A 16753-nucleotide genomic window follows, 5' to 3' on the forward strand; every position below is an offset into this window, starting at 1 on the left:
GAACAGGAGCCATTCTCCCTTCTGTGAGTTTAGTGACAACTTCTTCAAACAATCAAATGAACCTCAACCTGATGGAGGACAGCAGCTCTAGCATGAAGATCTTGTTATAGACACTGAAGAAGACACCAGGGTCACTACCCCTTACCAGCCACGGCCTGTGCACTGGTGGGCCAGGGGATGGAATGGCCGGCACCACTACCAGCAGAGGCACATGCATTCCTTGCTTTGTGCCAAGCCGCACCTCTTAGTCAAGGAGTCAGCTTGAGAGGCAATCATCTCCAAAGAGATCTCTGACAACCTGCACGGCAAGTCGGAGGAGGAGGAGTAGGAAACGGGAAATGGGAAGTTGCTGGAGGACAGCGAGGACATCATGGAGGTGTTGGGAATCATCTTGGTGACTCCATACCAAATTGATTCTGGCAAAATTCCTAGCAGTACCACCGCATCACCAAGGCATCAGTTGTGTCAGAGGTCATTTGTGTTGAGGAGCCGATATGCGTAATATATACGTAAAGTATATCATGTTATATACACATCTGTCCTGCCATAAATATATGGCAGGACAGATTGTTTGAATCCAGAATATTTGTCACCTATTCCACAATTAAATGAATAAGTGAATTTATTACCTCTTCAGGCACATTAACAAGTTCACTCTCCGAAGTTAACTCTTCCTCTTTTTCTAACACTGGCATTGAAATATGACAGTTTTTCAAACCTATTTGTTACACAAGTGACACCCTGCCAACCTTCCAGGATCCCCTGGCTTATTTCTTCACAAGACATTCTTTTAATTCTTCTCGATTCTCTGTAGTCTTTCATATAATACATCATTTACTTTTCCCAACTAGATTGTAACTTTCTTTTAATAGATTTTTTATTTATGATCCTGAGAATAACTTAAGCTGCGTGGGATAAAAAACTTATTGTCCTGTTGTCCTCACATGATGTAGCCTTTACCTTTTTTGGTATAGGAACTAAAACTGATCTCACAAAGTTTTTTGGCCAAATGCTTTCCTAATAGATACTATGAATCAGCCCCAATATAGCCTCTTTCTCCAACATTTGCCTTAACATTTTAAAAGTTCCACCAGAATGTTATCTACCCCATGGCCTTATTTAGTTTTATCTCCCTTAATGCCCTGTCTATCTCATTGTCAAGTATGCCTGGACATACCTTTCCTACCTTATCTCTAACTGATAGCATAGATCTCCCTTAGTTACTTCCATGATTTGGGGTTGCATGCCAGCGTGCCCACAGACTCTACTAATCATACTCCGTGTCCACAGAGTCGCTTGATGCGGAAGAGGCATCTGCTGCAGCTAGTGCCCGTCTGGCCAAGCTGAAGGCTTGGAGTGGTACCAGGGTGCCGGTTCCCCCAAGGTACCTGCCCAGGAAGGAGTTCCCCAGCCAAGGAAGGTGGCTGACAGGGGTCAAGTGGGAGAGGTGGAATAAGGTCAGGATGGGGATGGGGGCTGCTCTAGTCTCTCTGGGGAAGATCCACCGTCCCCGTGGTCCAAGCCTTCAAAGAACAGGAGCCATTCTCCCTTCTGTGAGTTTAGTGACAACTTCTTCAAACAATCAAATGAACCTCAACCTGATGGAGGACAGCAGCTCTAGCATGAAGATCTTGTTATAGACACTGAAGAAGACACCAGGGTCACTACCCCTTACCAGCCACGGCCTGTGCACTGGTGGGCCAGGGGATGGAATGGCCGGCACCACTACCAGCAGAGGCACATGCATTCCTTGCTTTGTGCCAAGCCGCACCTCTTAGTCAAGGAGTCAGCTTGAGAGGCAATCATCTCCAAAGAGATCTCTGACAACCTGCACGGCAAGTCGGAGGAGGAGGAGTAGGAAACGGGAAATGGGAAGTTGCTGGAGGACAGCGAGGACATCATGGAGGTGTTGGGAATCATCTTGGTGACTCCATACCAAATTGATTCTGGCAAAATTCCTAGCAGTACCACCGCATCACCAAGGCATCAGTTGTGTCAGAGGTCATTTGTGTTGAGGAGCCGATATGCAATGGGAATAATGAGATGGCACCATGGGACAAACCAACCCCCGGCACAAACTGGCACAAGTTGGGTCAGAAGCAGCTCCTGTCTTCATCCACAATGGACTCCAGCCACTTGGCCTATACAGACTCCTCCGTGATGAAACTTCGCTGGTCTGAGGAGCTTGAACTCATGCCATCAGCCAGAGATGTGATGGAGACAGGTGTAAGTGTACCATACCCTTCGCGGGTGGAGAGGATTCTTAAAACCATAGGGCTGAAATCAATGAGAAGAAGAAAGCCAATACATTCCATTCGAAGAAGTCGTATTTTAAAAGTGTGTGGGGCGGAAAGGGGGGAGAGAGATTGAGAGGGTGACTTTCTTCCCCAAAGTATATCCCAGCATCTTCCCACACCCCTGCCTCTATACCCTAGGCGGCGGCATATATTGCCTGGATAACCAACATTTTGAAACTCCACCTATTCTTAGTCCAGGAAATGGCAAGGTGCAACATCACGTGGCTGGAGTGCCTATGAGATGACAATTAATGGCAGGGACCCACAGTGTGTTCCAATTATAAGTACATTTTAGATGTGTTTAGTGACATCAACCCATCCAGGTCACATGGATGATCCCAATGCTTTCAACTACCAAAATATGGGCCATAGAGCATCAGAGACCGATTATGGAGACAGAGACATTATTGGCCTTGTTTGTAGCCCATCATAAAATCAGCATTGCAGACCCTGATACAAATATAATAATTTATCCTGATGATCGAGCTGTAATTTCATCCCTGACTAAGGGAAAAGGTGTTATATTTATGTGTCATGATATCTTGTATATATTTATGAGCTTAATTAAAGAATAGTCATGGAATTTGACCTGGAGATACATTCCCTCAGAACAAAATCTGGCTGACCATCCTTCTTGGCTGACTGTCCTGTCTTTCTATGCCCACTTGGCCTTGGATTTGGTAGTCAGGTGGTGAGAATCATCTTGACAATTCCAAACCAGATTGATGCCAGCAGGATCCCCAGCAGTGCCTTGGCACCATTGGCTGAGGTGGCGGTCGGGTCAGAGGTCATTCGTGTTGAGGAGCGGAGGTGCAAGGGAATAATGAGATGGCACCCCTGGACAAACCGACCACCAGCACCAACTCGCTCAAGTTAGGTCAGCAGTGGCTCCTGTCCTATCCAGACTAGCCACACGGACTCCTCCATGAGGGAACTCAGCTGGTCCAAGGAGCTTGAACTCATGCCATCAGAGGTGTGATAGAGAAAGGCTAAAGTGTTCCCTGCCCTTTGCTGGTGGAATGGATTCTTAAAATGATAAGGCTGAAATCAAAGAGAAGAACAAATGAAATATGATCCATTCAAACAAGTTGTATTTCAAAAGTGTGTGTGGAGGAGAAGGGGGGGAGAGAGATGGAGGGGGTGATATTCCTCCCCAAAGTATATCCCAGCATCTTCCCATACCTCTGCCTCTACCTTTTTCAAAGCCAGGCTTTCTAGTAAATAGTCTTATTTTCTAGGTCAATATTTGCTACGTTTTCTTCCTTTGAATCACATGCATAAGGTGAATAAATATTTTATCTAAATAACATGTCATTATATTTCTAATCATTTATTTCAAAACCTGTGTGACTATGTCTTAGATGGACCCTGGCATTACAAAATAATGAGCCCTGAAACCTTGATATTCATGATATATTATTATATTTTAGGATGGACAATATAGTGCATGAAAATGTTAAAAGCATAGTTATCATAGACCTATCAACTGATAATTTATAATTGGTAGAAGTGCACACGAAATTGACACCGTTTGTCATCATTCTGGTCTACATACCAAGCAATCATAAGCAGAAAGAAATTGAGAGGATTTACCACATTTACAGAACATAATAAATAATGAGTATTTGCAGGAAAATAGGGCTGCATTTGTAACATAAGATAGTGATTTAGGATTGGAATAAGATAAAAGGCAAAGAATAGATGGTAATTAGGTCGGAGACTGCAGTTTATGCACAAGAAATCACTGCATGAAGAAGGGAATTGAGTTCTGCAGGTTAAAGATGGATATCAGCCATTACATTATCCTTGTGTTGACACTAAAGCACATAGGTATGCATGAAAAATGCCAGGTGACTCAGATAGGCATTAGTTAGAAAATTAATACTGAGATTAAAGTAGAATTAAGCATTAAGAACTAAATAATCATTTAACAAAAATGAAAATAGCATGATAAGAATTGTATGCATGCTGTCTGAGGCTATGCAAAGTCCACCGAGTAAGAGTGGAATTGGTATACTGTTTGGTAATGCAGATTAATTGTCACTTGTCTAATGTCACTGGCTTGCTGCTCCAATTATAATTTCAGGGGGAGAGTACTTGGAAGGGAGAGGGTGTGAAGAATTGAATGAATTTGTACAACTGCATTATGTAATAAATTTATTTTCCACAAGAGTGTGCATTTTTTTATGCTGGAATATGTATGATCAGTTACCATATTCCCTGCCTCTTCATTGTCTGACCAATGACGGCTACCTTCCTGTATTGATGCAACAATTGATGAATGAATATCCCCTACTGGAGAAGTAGATTATCTATTGGCAATGTCAACCTCTTTGACAATGATCATGTCATCTGGGATGCCACAGCCCTCTTGTCAATAGCATCACTGTCAATCAAGTCTTCAGAATACTCTTTCTCGGTTTCCACAGGAATATATCGCAAAGAATTAAAATACCATAATTCATTAACATCCTATTGTCAAAACTTCAAAATAAGAGTATCAAGGAAACAAATCCTTATGTCTAATGTCTTTCATATATTTCTAATGAGAATCAAGTGGCACTCCCTCATTTTGCAAAAAAAGTAACAATTGCACCTTAAGGCAATTAAATTGCTCACATCTTCTATTCATAAAAGAGATAACATATTACTGCATGGTGGTCTAAAATTTAAATGTAAGTTTTGGTAGGGACACCAAAATAGAAATCTGTTGTATTTTACTAATCTTGCCAAAGAAATACAGCAGCCAAATATTTAATTAATTAATTAATAAACAGGTAAATCATTTTTATAATTAATCATTTCCTGCCATTCTCTTCATGACAAACCCCCTCTTCCCCTGCCTCTTTCATCCCCTGCCTACCCTTCTTGTAGCTTGATATATATATACATATATATTCCTTCCTCTTGTACTTTTCCTCACCTGATGATAGTTTATCAAAACATGACTGAAAAAAGTTTTAAATGTGGAAAATTGCAACAAACTTATTTTTATTGCTATACTTTATAATATTCAAATGAAAGATAGTCAAATGAAAGTTTTCATAACTGGTTATTTTTATTCAAAGAAATTACACAAAACTGGAGAATGATGTAACATTTTTACAAGCTTGAAATTAATGTGTTATAATGATCTTTAGTAATAATAAATATTTGGAGTTTTTCAGAAGCAAATAATCCTCATTAACTAAATTATGCACGTCATTCATACATTGCCTCTACTTAATTAGAGAAGGATTTGTTTCATTAGAGCACTTTAGTTTTTTACTTGTTTCTAAGCCTGCCTTTATTCAATGTTGATGCTTTGTTGTTAACATTCTGAAAAACACGTAACTCATTTTTGTGGGTTTTCAAAAGTATGTGGCTGTGAACAAGACATAAGTTATGAGGATGAGTGAATTTCATTGAATATAATTTACACTGCTCCCTGATCATTATGGGGTGTGTGAATTCATGTGTGACTTGAGATTCTTGTTCGGATAGAATGCTTTAGAACAGATGTTGCTTCTTTGTGGTTTTCTCTAGTGTGTGTCATCATGTGAGTCTTTAGATCACCTTTCCGAGCGAATGCTCTTGAGCATATGTTGCACATGTGGCTCTTTTCTCCAGTGTGTGTCAACAAGTGCATCTTTAGATGACCTTTTTGAGCAAATGCTCTTGAGCATATCTTGCAGGTATACCTCTTTTCACCCGAGTGTGTCAACAAGTGAATTTTTAGATTACTACTCTGTGCAAATCCTTTAGAACAGATCGGGCACTGGTATGGCTTCTCACCAGTATGTGTCATCAAGTGCCTCTTTAGAAAACTATTCCAAGCAAATGCTCTTGAGCATATCTTGCACCTGTGGCTCTTTTCTTCAGTATGTGTCAACAAGTGCATCTTTATATGACTTTTTTGAGCAAATGCTCTTGGGCATATCTCACACTTTTGGCTCTTTTCATCGGTATGTGTCAACAAGTGCCTTTTAAGATAACTATTCTGAGTAAATGCTTTTGAGCTTTCAAACATATTGCACATTTAAATGGTCTTTCTGCAGTATGTGATGATTTGTGGATTTTTAGTTTACTCGACAATAGGAAGTTTTTGGTGCAGAATTCACATTGGTAATTCTTTTTCACAGCATGCACCAAGTTGATGTGCCTTGCAAGGTCATTTTTCCTCTCAAATGCCTTTGAGCAAGAGTCACAATTGAATTGTGGGTCCTTCCTAACATGCACTTGCAAGACATGATATTTGAGAAGATACCTTTGTGCAAATTCCTTGTGGCAAATTTGACAAGCATGCAATAAAATGCCTCCTGCTTCCTTTTCCGCACCATCTTGTTTCTTGTAATTATCTGAAATATTTGAAGAAAATGAATGAAGGAAAAATTATAACTGCAATGAACAAAGTTGTTATCTCCAGATGACATTTAAACATTTATGTACATAAACTGCTCTTATAGTATAATTGAACTAGGGCATGTGTGCTAACTTCAGATGGTATTCTTTGTGCAATCTTAAATTAACCCTCTTAGTGCAGCAGGCCGATATATCGGCTTTCGTGTCCCTGGCAAAAAGTGCGGCGGGCCAATATATTGGCTCTTGTGTAGGCTATTGTTTAAATCGCTGTAACTTATGGTTTTTTCATTGATAATTTATGGTTTTCGTGCTATTGATAGGTTGAATTCCATAAAATTACGTAAGTAATTTTTTAATTTTTATTAGCAATTTTAAATGCTTTTCAAAAAGTATAATTCTTACTTTAATTTTTCATTCAGTTTTGTACATGTTGGGAAGCTCAGCCTAATTGTTTGCTCATTTTTTTCTGAGTGGTCTTTCCACTATGAAAAGCCACTGAAAGAGTACTTATCTATTTTCATCTGTAATCTCTTGAATGTGTTGTGGTGTTGATATATAGCTGCTTATTCAGACTTTGTTGAGACAATGGAAATGAGAACACTGTTTTGTAATCATTTTGGTTTCTCCTGTCGTCCATCCTATCTAATCAATTGCGCCCTGTGTAATGGATTACATTGTCAGCAGTTCTCTGTGAGTTAGAACCTGGTTTTTTCAGCCTTTAGATTGTAAGCACATTGCCGTAGTCTCAAGGAAAGGGGAAAAGTCCCAATTTGACTCAGTGAGATCAGCCTTTTCAACAAAATCGAACTATGCAGAGGCTGACAAAAAATATTGCAATTCACTGGACTTTCTTTATTTATTTATAATATTTTCTGCATGTCTTTTTGATTCTTTGTTATATTTAAATATCGTAGTTTAATTGAAAAATGTTTTTAAAAAAATATTGGTTTTGTGTCTAAAATTCGAAATATAATTGCTAAAATATTATTCTTCAAATTTTTTGATACTGTAGTAATTACATTTATATTTCAGATGACGTAAATGTATTACATCATTATTAACTAAAATATTATATTTTAAAATAAAAAACTGCATCTGGATATCTAAACAAATAACTTCATAATATTTTTTTTTCTAAGGTGATACATTTTCTTAAATTACCCTTAGCACTTCTCACTAGTACCCCTGGAATCCCCACCGCACTAAGAGGGTTAAGCTAAAAGGCCAGGGACAAAGCATCTGTAATTATCTGATGCTGAACCAAAGAATGTATTGAGTTTTTTATCAGAAAGTCTGCTGAAAATATTGGTACTCAATACAAAAATGTAGGCAGAATACTATATAGCTTCTATAACACCTTTTCAGAAGAATTTGGCGAGGAAATTGTTGCCTTGAGTTGTTACAATCAAATCATCCATTGAAGTTTAATTTTAAATAAACAAATCTAAAATACAGATACTTTTTGCTCCATTCCCTAATTTTATAAAATCATGTTTAAAAATTATTTTCATGTTCCATTAAAATAATTTCATCTAATTGATGATTTAAAACTTTAAACACCAAACAATTCAAATTGTAAACCTTGCACAAGAGTTCAACAATTTACTTAACTGATGGTTTGTTTCAACCAGCATGCACATTCCATGAGCACCTAATTGTTGAATTTAAAAAGACAAGTACAGAGAGAGATGCAGTAAAATGAATATAGTTTTCTGGTGGAATATTGACTTATATACATTAAATTAAATTATCAAGAGAAAAGGTTCAATGCCGTCATGCATTACATTTCCACAAATGTTTACTTGGCATGTACAATTGCCTAAAAAATTAAATTTGTAAAAGGATTTTGAGAAAAAAAGAATATTTCTTGTTTTAAAATAATTGAAAAAGAGAAAAGACAAATGTGTAAAGAAAGGAAATTCATTTCCAAGGCAATAGATAACTAAATGAAATAAACTCTATGTGGCTATTTTTTACAGAAAGCACAAAGTCCAAATTTAAAAGTTAAAATAACAAAATTACAAAATGTAAGATGGGGACTAGGAGAATGACAATATTCATTAATTAATAAAATCATCAATTCATTCATGGACAGATTACTAATCAGGTCAAATGGTCAATCTAGTGAGTGATAAAGTCATTCACCTCAAATAATTTATTTTTAATACTTAATTTAACTATAACAAGTACATTACATGTACTAAAATAATTCTAAAGAATAATTTACATTTACTTTTATATTCTTTTTCTTGATATTTTTAAAATTTCACCACTCAGCAATGAAAAATGGTGGATTTCATGTTCATGTTATATTATCATTTGGCTTTCTGATTAAATTATTAAATTAAAAACTATGGAAAGATTTGGACTAAATCAAGGCTGAAATATCTCTTGAATACAGGAAATGAAATATAATATATTAAGGTGCTAACCTTTAAAAAAGTTAATTATATCTCACAAGGACTTTGATAAGGACTAGGGGGTTAATTCCCAAAAAAAACTAGAAACTAAATAAGTAAAGAGGATATATAAAATTAAGAATGTAAGCAATTTCTATTAAAGGACAATATCTGAAACTATTGTTTCATTCACAAGAAAAAATTATATTATTAAGGAATTCTAAACAAAACTATGGGAATACTGAAACTGCAAATTTTGGATCTGTACACTTAATAAATAAATGGCATTGACAACTAGGGCCTGATAATACAGCTCTTCTTAAACAAAAGGATTCAGACTTTTTTTAATGGAAAATGGTGGATTTTTGTGTGAATGCACTTACAGGGTCAGTATAATAGGTATCAGGACTGGCCTGCTGTAGCCTAAATAGAGCAGTGGATAGGTGTCTGACTTGTAGGCTTAGTAGGGAATATCCCCAAAAATAATAAATATTAGTTTAATTGGCTCTGTGCATGTATTGGGAAAGATGGTGGATATTAGTTATGACTGATTTTTTTTTTCTCATGCAAGCAATGAGTGTGTATGAGAGCAATGCTCTAATGTTCACTTTAGCATTTTTACTCAAGAAATTCACATTGGGATACCTAGCAATAATTAAAAAAGCTCATGCAGATGATGTCTTAACCCTGAGAGGTTTTAAGTGGCAAAAAATGCTTAAGAAAGCGTGACAACTTGTTAACGATAAGGGCCATGTAAGACACCTGATGACCACTCAATATGAAAATAAGGTGTCAAAAAAAAACTGTTTTTCACTCTTACATGCATTTAATAACCTCCCTTATTAGTAAAGAATCAAGCCTTTTGGATGAACCAACATTAACAAATTATTGAGGATCTTGTACTAAAGGAGGTATGTGCAAAGTTGATGGCCAAAGTCTTGAGCAAGGAACAAAAATAGAAAGAAACTGCTGACATAATTTGCCATTGTAATGCTCTTATAAGCCCTGACCTGGCTCTACTGTCCCTGTTCTTGTATTTGAAATAAAAAGGCAGATCAAAAGATATCAATTAGACTCCAATCTAACAGTTCAATTACTGATGACCAATGCTGAAACAATATTCTAGAAAATGATCTTCAGTGGACTTTTGAAGACTGGCAGAAAAACCAACTAGGTATATTGATGCAGGATGAACATATTTTCAATTTGTTTAGGTAGCTATGAGGATAACATCATTGGCTTTTGATTTTTAGAGCCAATAATGATACTTATTTTAAGGATCCTGCTTAATTTTATACCCAATATCCCGAAAGAGAATAATATAAGGTTAAAAATTCAAAACAAAGAAGTTCGAATACTTTTTGAACAAACCTTTCTACAAATTAAGACCATAGCAAATAAACCTGGAATAAATAAGATCAGTGCACTAAAACCCTGAAAAGGGAAACTTTTAAACTGAGCAATAATACTCAACAATTTCAGTTACAATCTTAGCCAAAAGGGATAAAGATCCTTAACTGTTAGTATGAAATGTAAAAAAGGCAACCATGGAATGTTTGTGGTTCAGCATAAGTATTTGATTGGTACTTAAATTATTAACGTTTGAAAACAAGAGGGACTTAGAAAATAACAACCTGTGGCAGTGAAATGAAATCTATTATATGCATTTTATTTTGTTTATTTTTAGGATTTTTGCCCTGCCTGAGAGTAAGGCAATCAATTACTTAAAGGATGATCAGTTTAGGTATAGGAAGGGAGGAGGTACATGTGATGCCATTGCAGTAATGAGGTTTTTAACCAAAAGGAATAAAGAACATGACCACAAGATATAATGCCAAAAATAGGAATAGATTGGAGAAAAATGAGGCTAATCTGCAACCTGTTCATTATTGAGACTGCTCAGGTGCAAGTAAGGAATGAGGAGTCCAGATGGGCAGTGTTAGGAAGAGGTGTAAGATAGGGTTGATTATTATCACCGTTGCTGTTCAACCTGTATGCAGAGGAAATGATTAAAGAGACATGGGAAGAACTGGAGGTAGGAATGAAGGTTGGCTGGGAATTCATAAAATCAGTTAAGTTTGCTGATGACCAAGCTTTAGTTCGTCTGTCAGCCAAGGGGCTGCAAGCATTGATGAGTGAATTAGAAATTCAGTGTCACAGGTATAGGACGACAATCAATATTGATAAAATAAAGTATATGCTATTTCCTAGAATGAAAAAGGCTAAGTTTAACATTAAAATAGGAAGGCAAAAACTAGAGCTGGAAAAAGTTTATGTATCTCAGTATTGATTGGACCAACACAGTAAAAGTAATATGGACATAAGGATAGGAATTGCTTCAGGCAAAGGGATGTCAAGCAGGGACATAATGAAAAGAATCTTTAGGAAACTTTGATATGGAGGATAGCTATATACATTGCAGAAACATGGTAATTGAAGCAGGAGGATAGACATTGACTAAAGGATTTTTAAATGTGGATGTGGAGAAGAATGGAGGAGGTAAAATCGACAGAAAAGAAAAAAAATGAGGAAGTACTTGGTATAGTAGGCAAAGAAAAAGGTTTGCTTGGGGATATCTTATGGAGGCAGGGAATGTTTCTGAAGGGGGTATTGACTTGCAGTCGAATGTTGAAGACAAATAGAGGGTAGAATGTTAGGCAAATGAGGAAAGAGAAGAAACAGAATAGGGATGTTAGACTGGATGATGGGAGGATGAAAGAACTCAGAGCTGAAGAGGGACCTGATATAGCGTAGAATGTTGTGTTTTGCAAGGTGTCGAAATAATTAGTTATTGTTTATGTCTATCAATAAACCTACATTGACCGGTAGATTACCTGATAATAATAATTTTGTTACAGGTTTATTCTGATTTATATATTTTCCCATCAATTTTTATAATTAGTCATAATATTGTATCTGACATTTTCAGTATTTCTAAAATATTCAAAATGCAAAGTTAAGACAACAGAGTCTCCAGCTCCCCTTACCTTGTGTCTTCAACTGTTCCGATGTAACTCCGCCCATCTCCTGCAAAGTATTGTCATCACATTCTTCCTTATTGTCTACTTCTTCATCAGAGGATAAATGCAATTCTAAATCTTCTAAATCATCCTGAAAAATATTAACATAATCAATGCAGATTGTATCCATGTAAAACATTAATAAAATGCCCAAAAAACTTTCAAACCTAATCTATAAAATTACACAAGGTTTAAAATTATACATTTCGATTTAAATTAATAATTACAGAGCATTTGTCTTAATTTCTTCCAAAGCATTGACATTATTCATTGAACCTTCTAACATCAAATGATATTGCCAGTGTTTCAATTCAAGTTTAGAGAAGGTAAATTATAGGAGAGCTTACTGTTAAATTATAAGTAAACCTTTGATATCCATGGATTGAAAATATAAAATGAAAATATTTAAATACTGTTAACAAGAAAATGCCTCAACATTATGAATAATAGTTTTGGCCTACCAATTAAATTAAATTACATACTAAATACAGAGAATAGGTCTGGTGGCTTATTTTACTCATAACAATAAGCTTCTTTAACAAACTATAAGAAGTCATCACATTGTCTAATTGGAATCATGATCTTCTTCAAGAATACAACCTGGTCATTTTGAACATTGACAGCCCCAATTTATCACCAAAGAACACTATCTAAAGCTCTCCTCATCTATCACGATACTAATACCAAGGATATCCATTCTTATCTATTATGACAGATGGTCAAAATTTCAAAATAATTTAATCCAGAGCAAACATCTTGGGAGCTAATTTCTTCAAATTACTCCGGTACTTGAATAATTTTGTAGCCCTTCATTTTCTTAAGCACAGAACATTTGATACTGTTAAAAGTTGATTTGCATGAAAGTATTACTCAGTAAAGTTATTAAAGATTTTTTTAAACCAGTCCTCATTTAAAGAAGGATTTAGCCATGCAAAACCACATGGAAGGCAATTTCATCTCATAACAATACCTAAGTTTAAAAAGCAATGAACTCAGAATAAAACATAATGCATATTGTTATCAAAGAGCAATGGTTATAAAAGAAATGCATAATAGCTTTCTTTCCTTACCTGAATCTCAACTTCTTCACAGTTATTATCATCCATCAAATTCACATTAGTGTTGGCTGAATAATTTTCCTCTTCCTCAATTGATGACTTTTCCATTGACTGGTTAATAGCTTTCATTGAACTTCTCAACACCATCAAATTTCTTCTTTTATCTTTCACCAAATCAACACCATGGCTCTCTGAATCCTTCTGAAGGCTTGGGAGCACACACAGCTCCTTAATAAACATAAATAAACATAATCAACACCAAGATGTTTGATAAGTAATATAAAGTTCACCTAAAAATAAGCCCTATATAGGCATTACTTAAAATTATAATATTCATAGGCATATCATAGAGAGAAAAGATAATATACTTTCCCTAGGTTACATATTATTTCTGAATGAGAAATTTTGTGCATCATTTATGTTTGCAGAGAAATAGCAAATTTTGAATGGTACTCAGAAATATTTGCTAGGCCATCAAAACCAGGAAATATGGCAATTTCAACTGTATGGCCATTTGTCAAATTATCTTAATGGTTTTATATTAATCTATGAAATTAATAGGAGGGGAATATAAGAAAGGTAGACATATTATTGAATATTCTTCCTAATTAAAAAGATTTCCATCAGGCAATTTAAGAGTGAAAGAATTGCCGGCCATTTTATTTTATGCCTAGGACATGGTCAATCAGATTTTTATACCTGAGGAATCAACTGCATTTTGATTTTAACCTTAAAGTGCTGAATGGGCTAAGAAAAAAGGTCAACATGGTTATTGCAACCAACAGAAAATACATGAAATTATGTAAAAAAAAACATTTATGACACTTTATGACATCTCCAATTAGCCTGACCATGTCACCTATTACTGTTCCTTCAAAATAAAAACTCTTAAAAATACATTTTAATAGGGTTCTTCAATGCAAAACAGAAATCTATTCTATTTTGGGGTATTCATGAGTTGAAAAATGACGCATTTACAATAACAGCACATGTATCACCAAAAAAATTTGGTTATATTGGTGCCATTATGGTTAGAATGTTTCTTAAATACCTCAGAGGTCCCTTCTTGATTCTCCACATTGTTGTCCATATCCCTATGCCTAGCTGGAATTTCAACAGTCTCCTGCTGTTCAATTGCTATTTTATCCATGTCTACAATCGTCTGCAAAGTTAGTAAAAATAGTGAGAAAATAGTAAAAATATATGATTTTAGGTATAATTTTTAATATTTATGAATTTTCAAACAGAAGAAATAAATGATTTTAGGTATAATTATAAGGATTTATGAATTTTTTAGCATAAATGGAATTCAAAATTAATTAAAAGTGCTCTTTTCTTAAAATATGATGCATTTGAAATGCATATGAAATACAGAGAATAGGTCTGGTGGCTTATTGTTCTCATAGCAATAAACTCCTTTAACAAACTTTAAGAAGTCATTACATTGTCTAATTGGAATCAATATCTTCTTCAAGAATATAACCTGGTCATTTTTAGCATTAACAGCTACAATTCATCACCAAAGAACACTATCTAAGCTCTCCTCATCTATCATGATAGCAATGCCAAGGATACCCATTCTTATCTATTATGACAGATGGTCAAAATTTTAAAATAATTAAATCAGGAACAAACATCTTGGGAGCTAATTTCTTCAAATTACTGTGGTACTTAAATCATGTGGTAGTCCTTCATTTTCTTAAACTCAGAACATTTGATACTGTTAATAGTTGAATTGCATGAAAGTTTAGACATAAAGATATTAAAGACTTTTTTATGCCAGTCCTCATTTAAAGAAGGATTTAGCGATGCAAAACCACATGGAAGGCCATTTCATCTCATAACACTACCTAAGATTGAAAAGCCCTGCACTCAGGATATAACATAATGTTTATTGTTATGAAAGAGCGTTGGTTATGAAAGCAATGCATAAAAGCTTTCTTTCCTTACCTGAATCTCAACTTCTTCACAGTTATCATCATCCATCAAATTCACATTAGTGTTGGCTGTCCTCTGTCCTCTTCCTCAATTGATGACTTTTGTACTAAATGGTTAATAGCTTTCATTGAACTTCTCAATGCCATAAAATGTCTTCTTTTACCATTAAACAAATCAACACCATGACTCTCTGAATCCTTCTGAATGCTTGGGAGCACACACAGCTCCTTAATAAACATAAATAATCATAATCAATACCAAGATGTTTGATAGTTAATTATAAAGTTCACCTAAAAATAAGCCTTATATAGGCATTACTTAAAATTATAATATTCATTGGCATATATCAGAGAGAGAGAAAAGATAATATATTTGAATTTATATTTGAAATATATGAAAATTAAGTAATATAATTAAATATTCTTCCTAATTAAAAAGATCTCAATCAGGCAATTTAAGAGTAAAAGAAGTATCAATCCTTTTATTTTATGCTTAGGACGTGGTCAATCAGGTTTTTATACCTGAGGAAGGAACAGCATTTTATATTTTTTTACGTAAGTGCTGACTGGGCTAAGAAAAAGAGTCAACAATGTTATTATAACAAACAGAAAGTACATGAATCTATATAAAAAACATTTATGACACCTTTAAATAGCCTCACGATGTCACCTATTACTGTTCCTTGAAAATGAAAACTTAAAAAGACATTTCAATAGGGTTCTTCAATGCAAAACAAAAATCTATTCTATTTTGGGGTATTCATGAGTTGAAAAATGAAGCATTTACAATAACAGCATATACATCACCAAAAAAATTTGGTTATATTTGCGCCATTATTGTTAGAATGTTTCTTAAATATCTAAGAGGTCCCTTCTTGATTCTCCACATTGTTGTCCATATCCCTATGCCTAGCTGGAATTTCAACAGTCTCCTGCTGTTCAAGTTCTATTTTATCAATGTCTACAATGGTCTGCAAAGTTAGTAAAAATAGTGAGAAAACAGTAAAAATATATGATTTTAGGTATAATTTTTAATATTTATGAATTTTCTTAGCATAAATGGAATTCAAAAGTAATCAAAGGTGCTCTTTTCTTAAAATATGATGCATTTGGTATTAAATTTTCAATATTTACCTTAAGCAATTATTTTAATGTATAACATCACTAGGTATCTAAGCAAAACCAATAAATGATTGAAACATATTTAAAATAAAAAATAAACTTCTTGCTATCCAATTGCAACTTTAAAAATGAGAATTAGAGATGAGATTAGCTATTCATATCAGGCCTTTAGTTGACATGCATGAAAGATTCAGATAAATATCGGATTCCATACAATCACTGAATTCGGATTATTTTATATTATAGATTTAATCAGAATTATCACCAAAATTCCATCAGATGATTCCTCAAGATCAAGGTATTTATTTTAGAATTTAAATGAGTAATTACATTACTATACTATGAATTCCTTTTTCTTGCTATTAACCTGCATTTCTTATGATGACTTTAAGAATGGCAATGTCCCAATCATTATCATTTAAGCAAATTTTAACTCTCTTTACCTTAAACTTCCACCACTATGGTCTGATAACTTTTATACAAATCCTTCCCAATGCCATGTCAAACCATAGTAATCTTTTCATCTATTATTTCACTACTATAATTATTCCTAGATATACCTTCTTGCCTTGCAAGATA

At 34.7% G+C, this 16753-nt stretch overlaps 1 protein-coding gene across 1 annotated transcript in view; it reads right to left on the bottom strand.

The window, feature by feature from the left end:
* Positions 1-5748: 5748 nt before the first annotated feature.
* LOC139686466 (zinc finger protein 892-like) overlaps positions 5749-16753 on the bottom strand; it is a 47154-nt gene continuing 36149 nt past the window's right edge. Inside the window, exon 4 of the mRNA XM_071583650.1 lies at positions 5749-6091. Within this exon, the coding sequence (XP_071439751.1) occupies positions 5749-6091 (343 nt within the window). The remainder of the gene's footprint in view (positions 6092-16753) is intronic.

This window comes from Hetaerina americana, unplaced genomic scaffold (genome assembly GCF_022747635.1).
Source record: "Hetaerina americana unplaced genomic scaffold, ioHetAmer1.1.p SCAF_141, whole genome shotgun sequence".
In the NCBI taxonomy this organism is placed as follows: domain Eukaryota; kingdom Metazoa; phylum Arthropoda; class Insecta; order Odonata; family Calopterygidae; genus Hetaerina; species Hetaerina americana.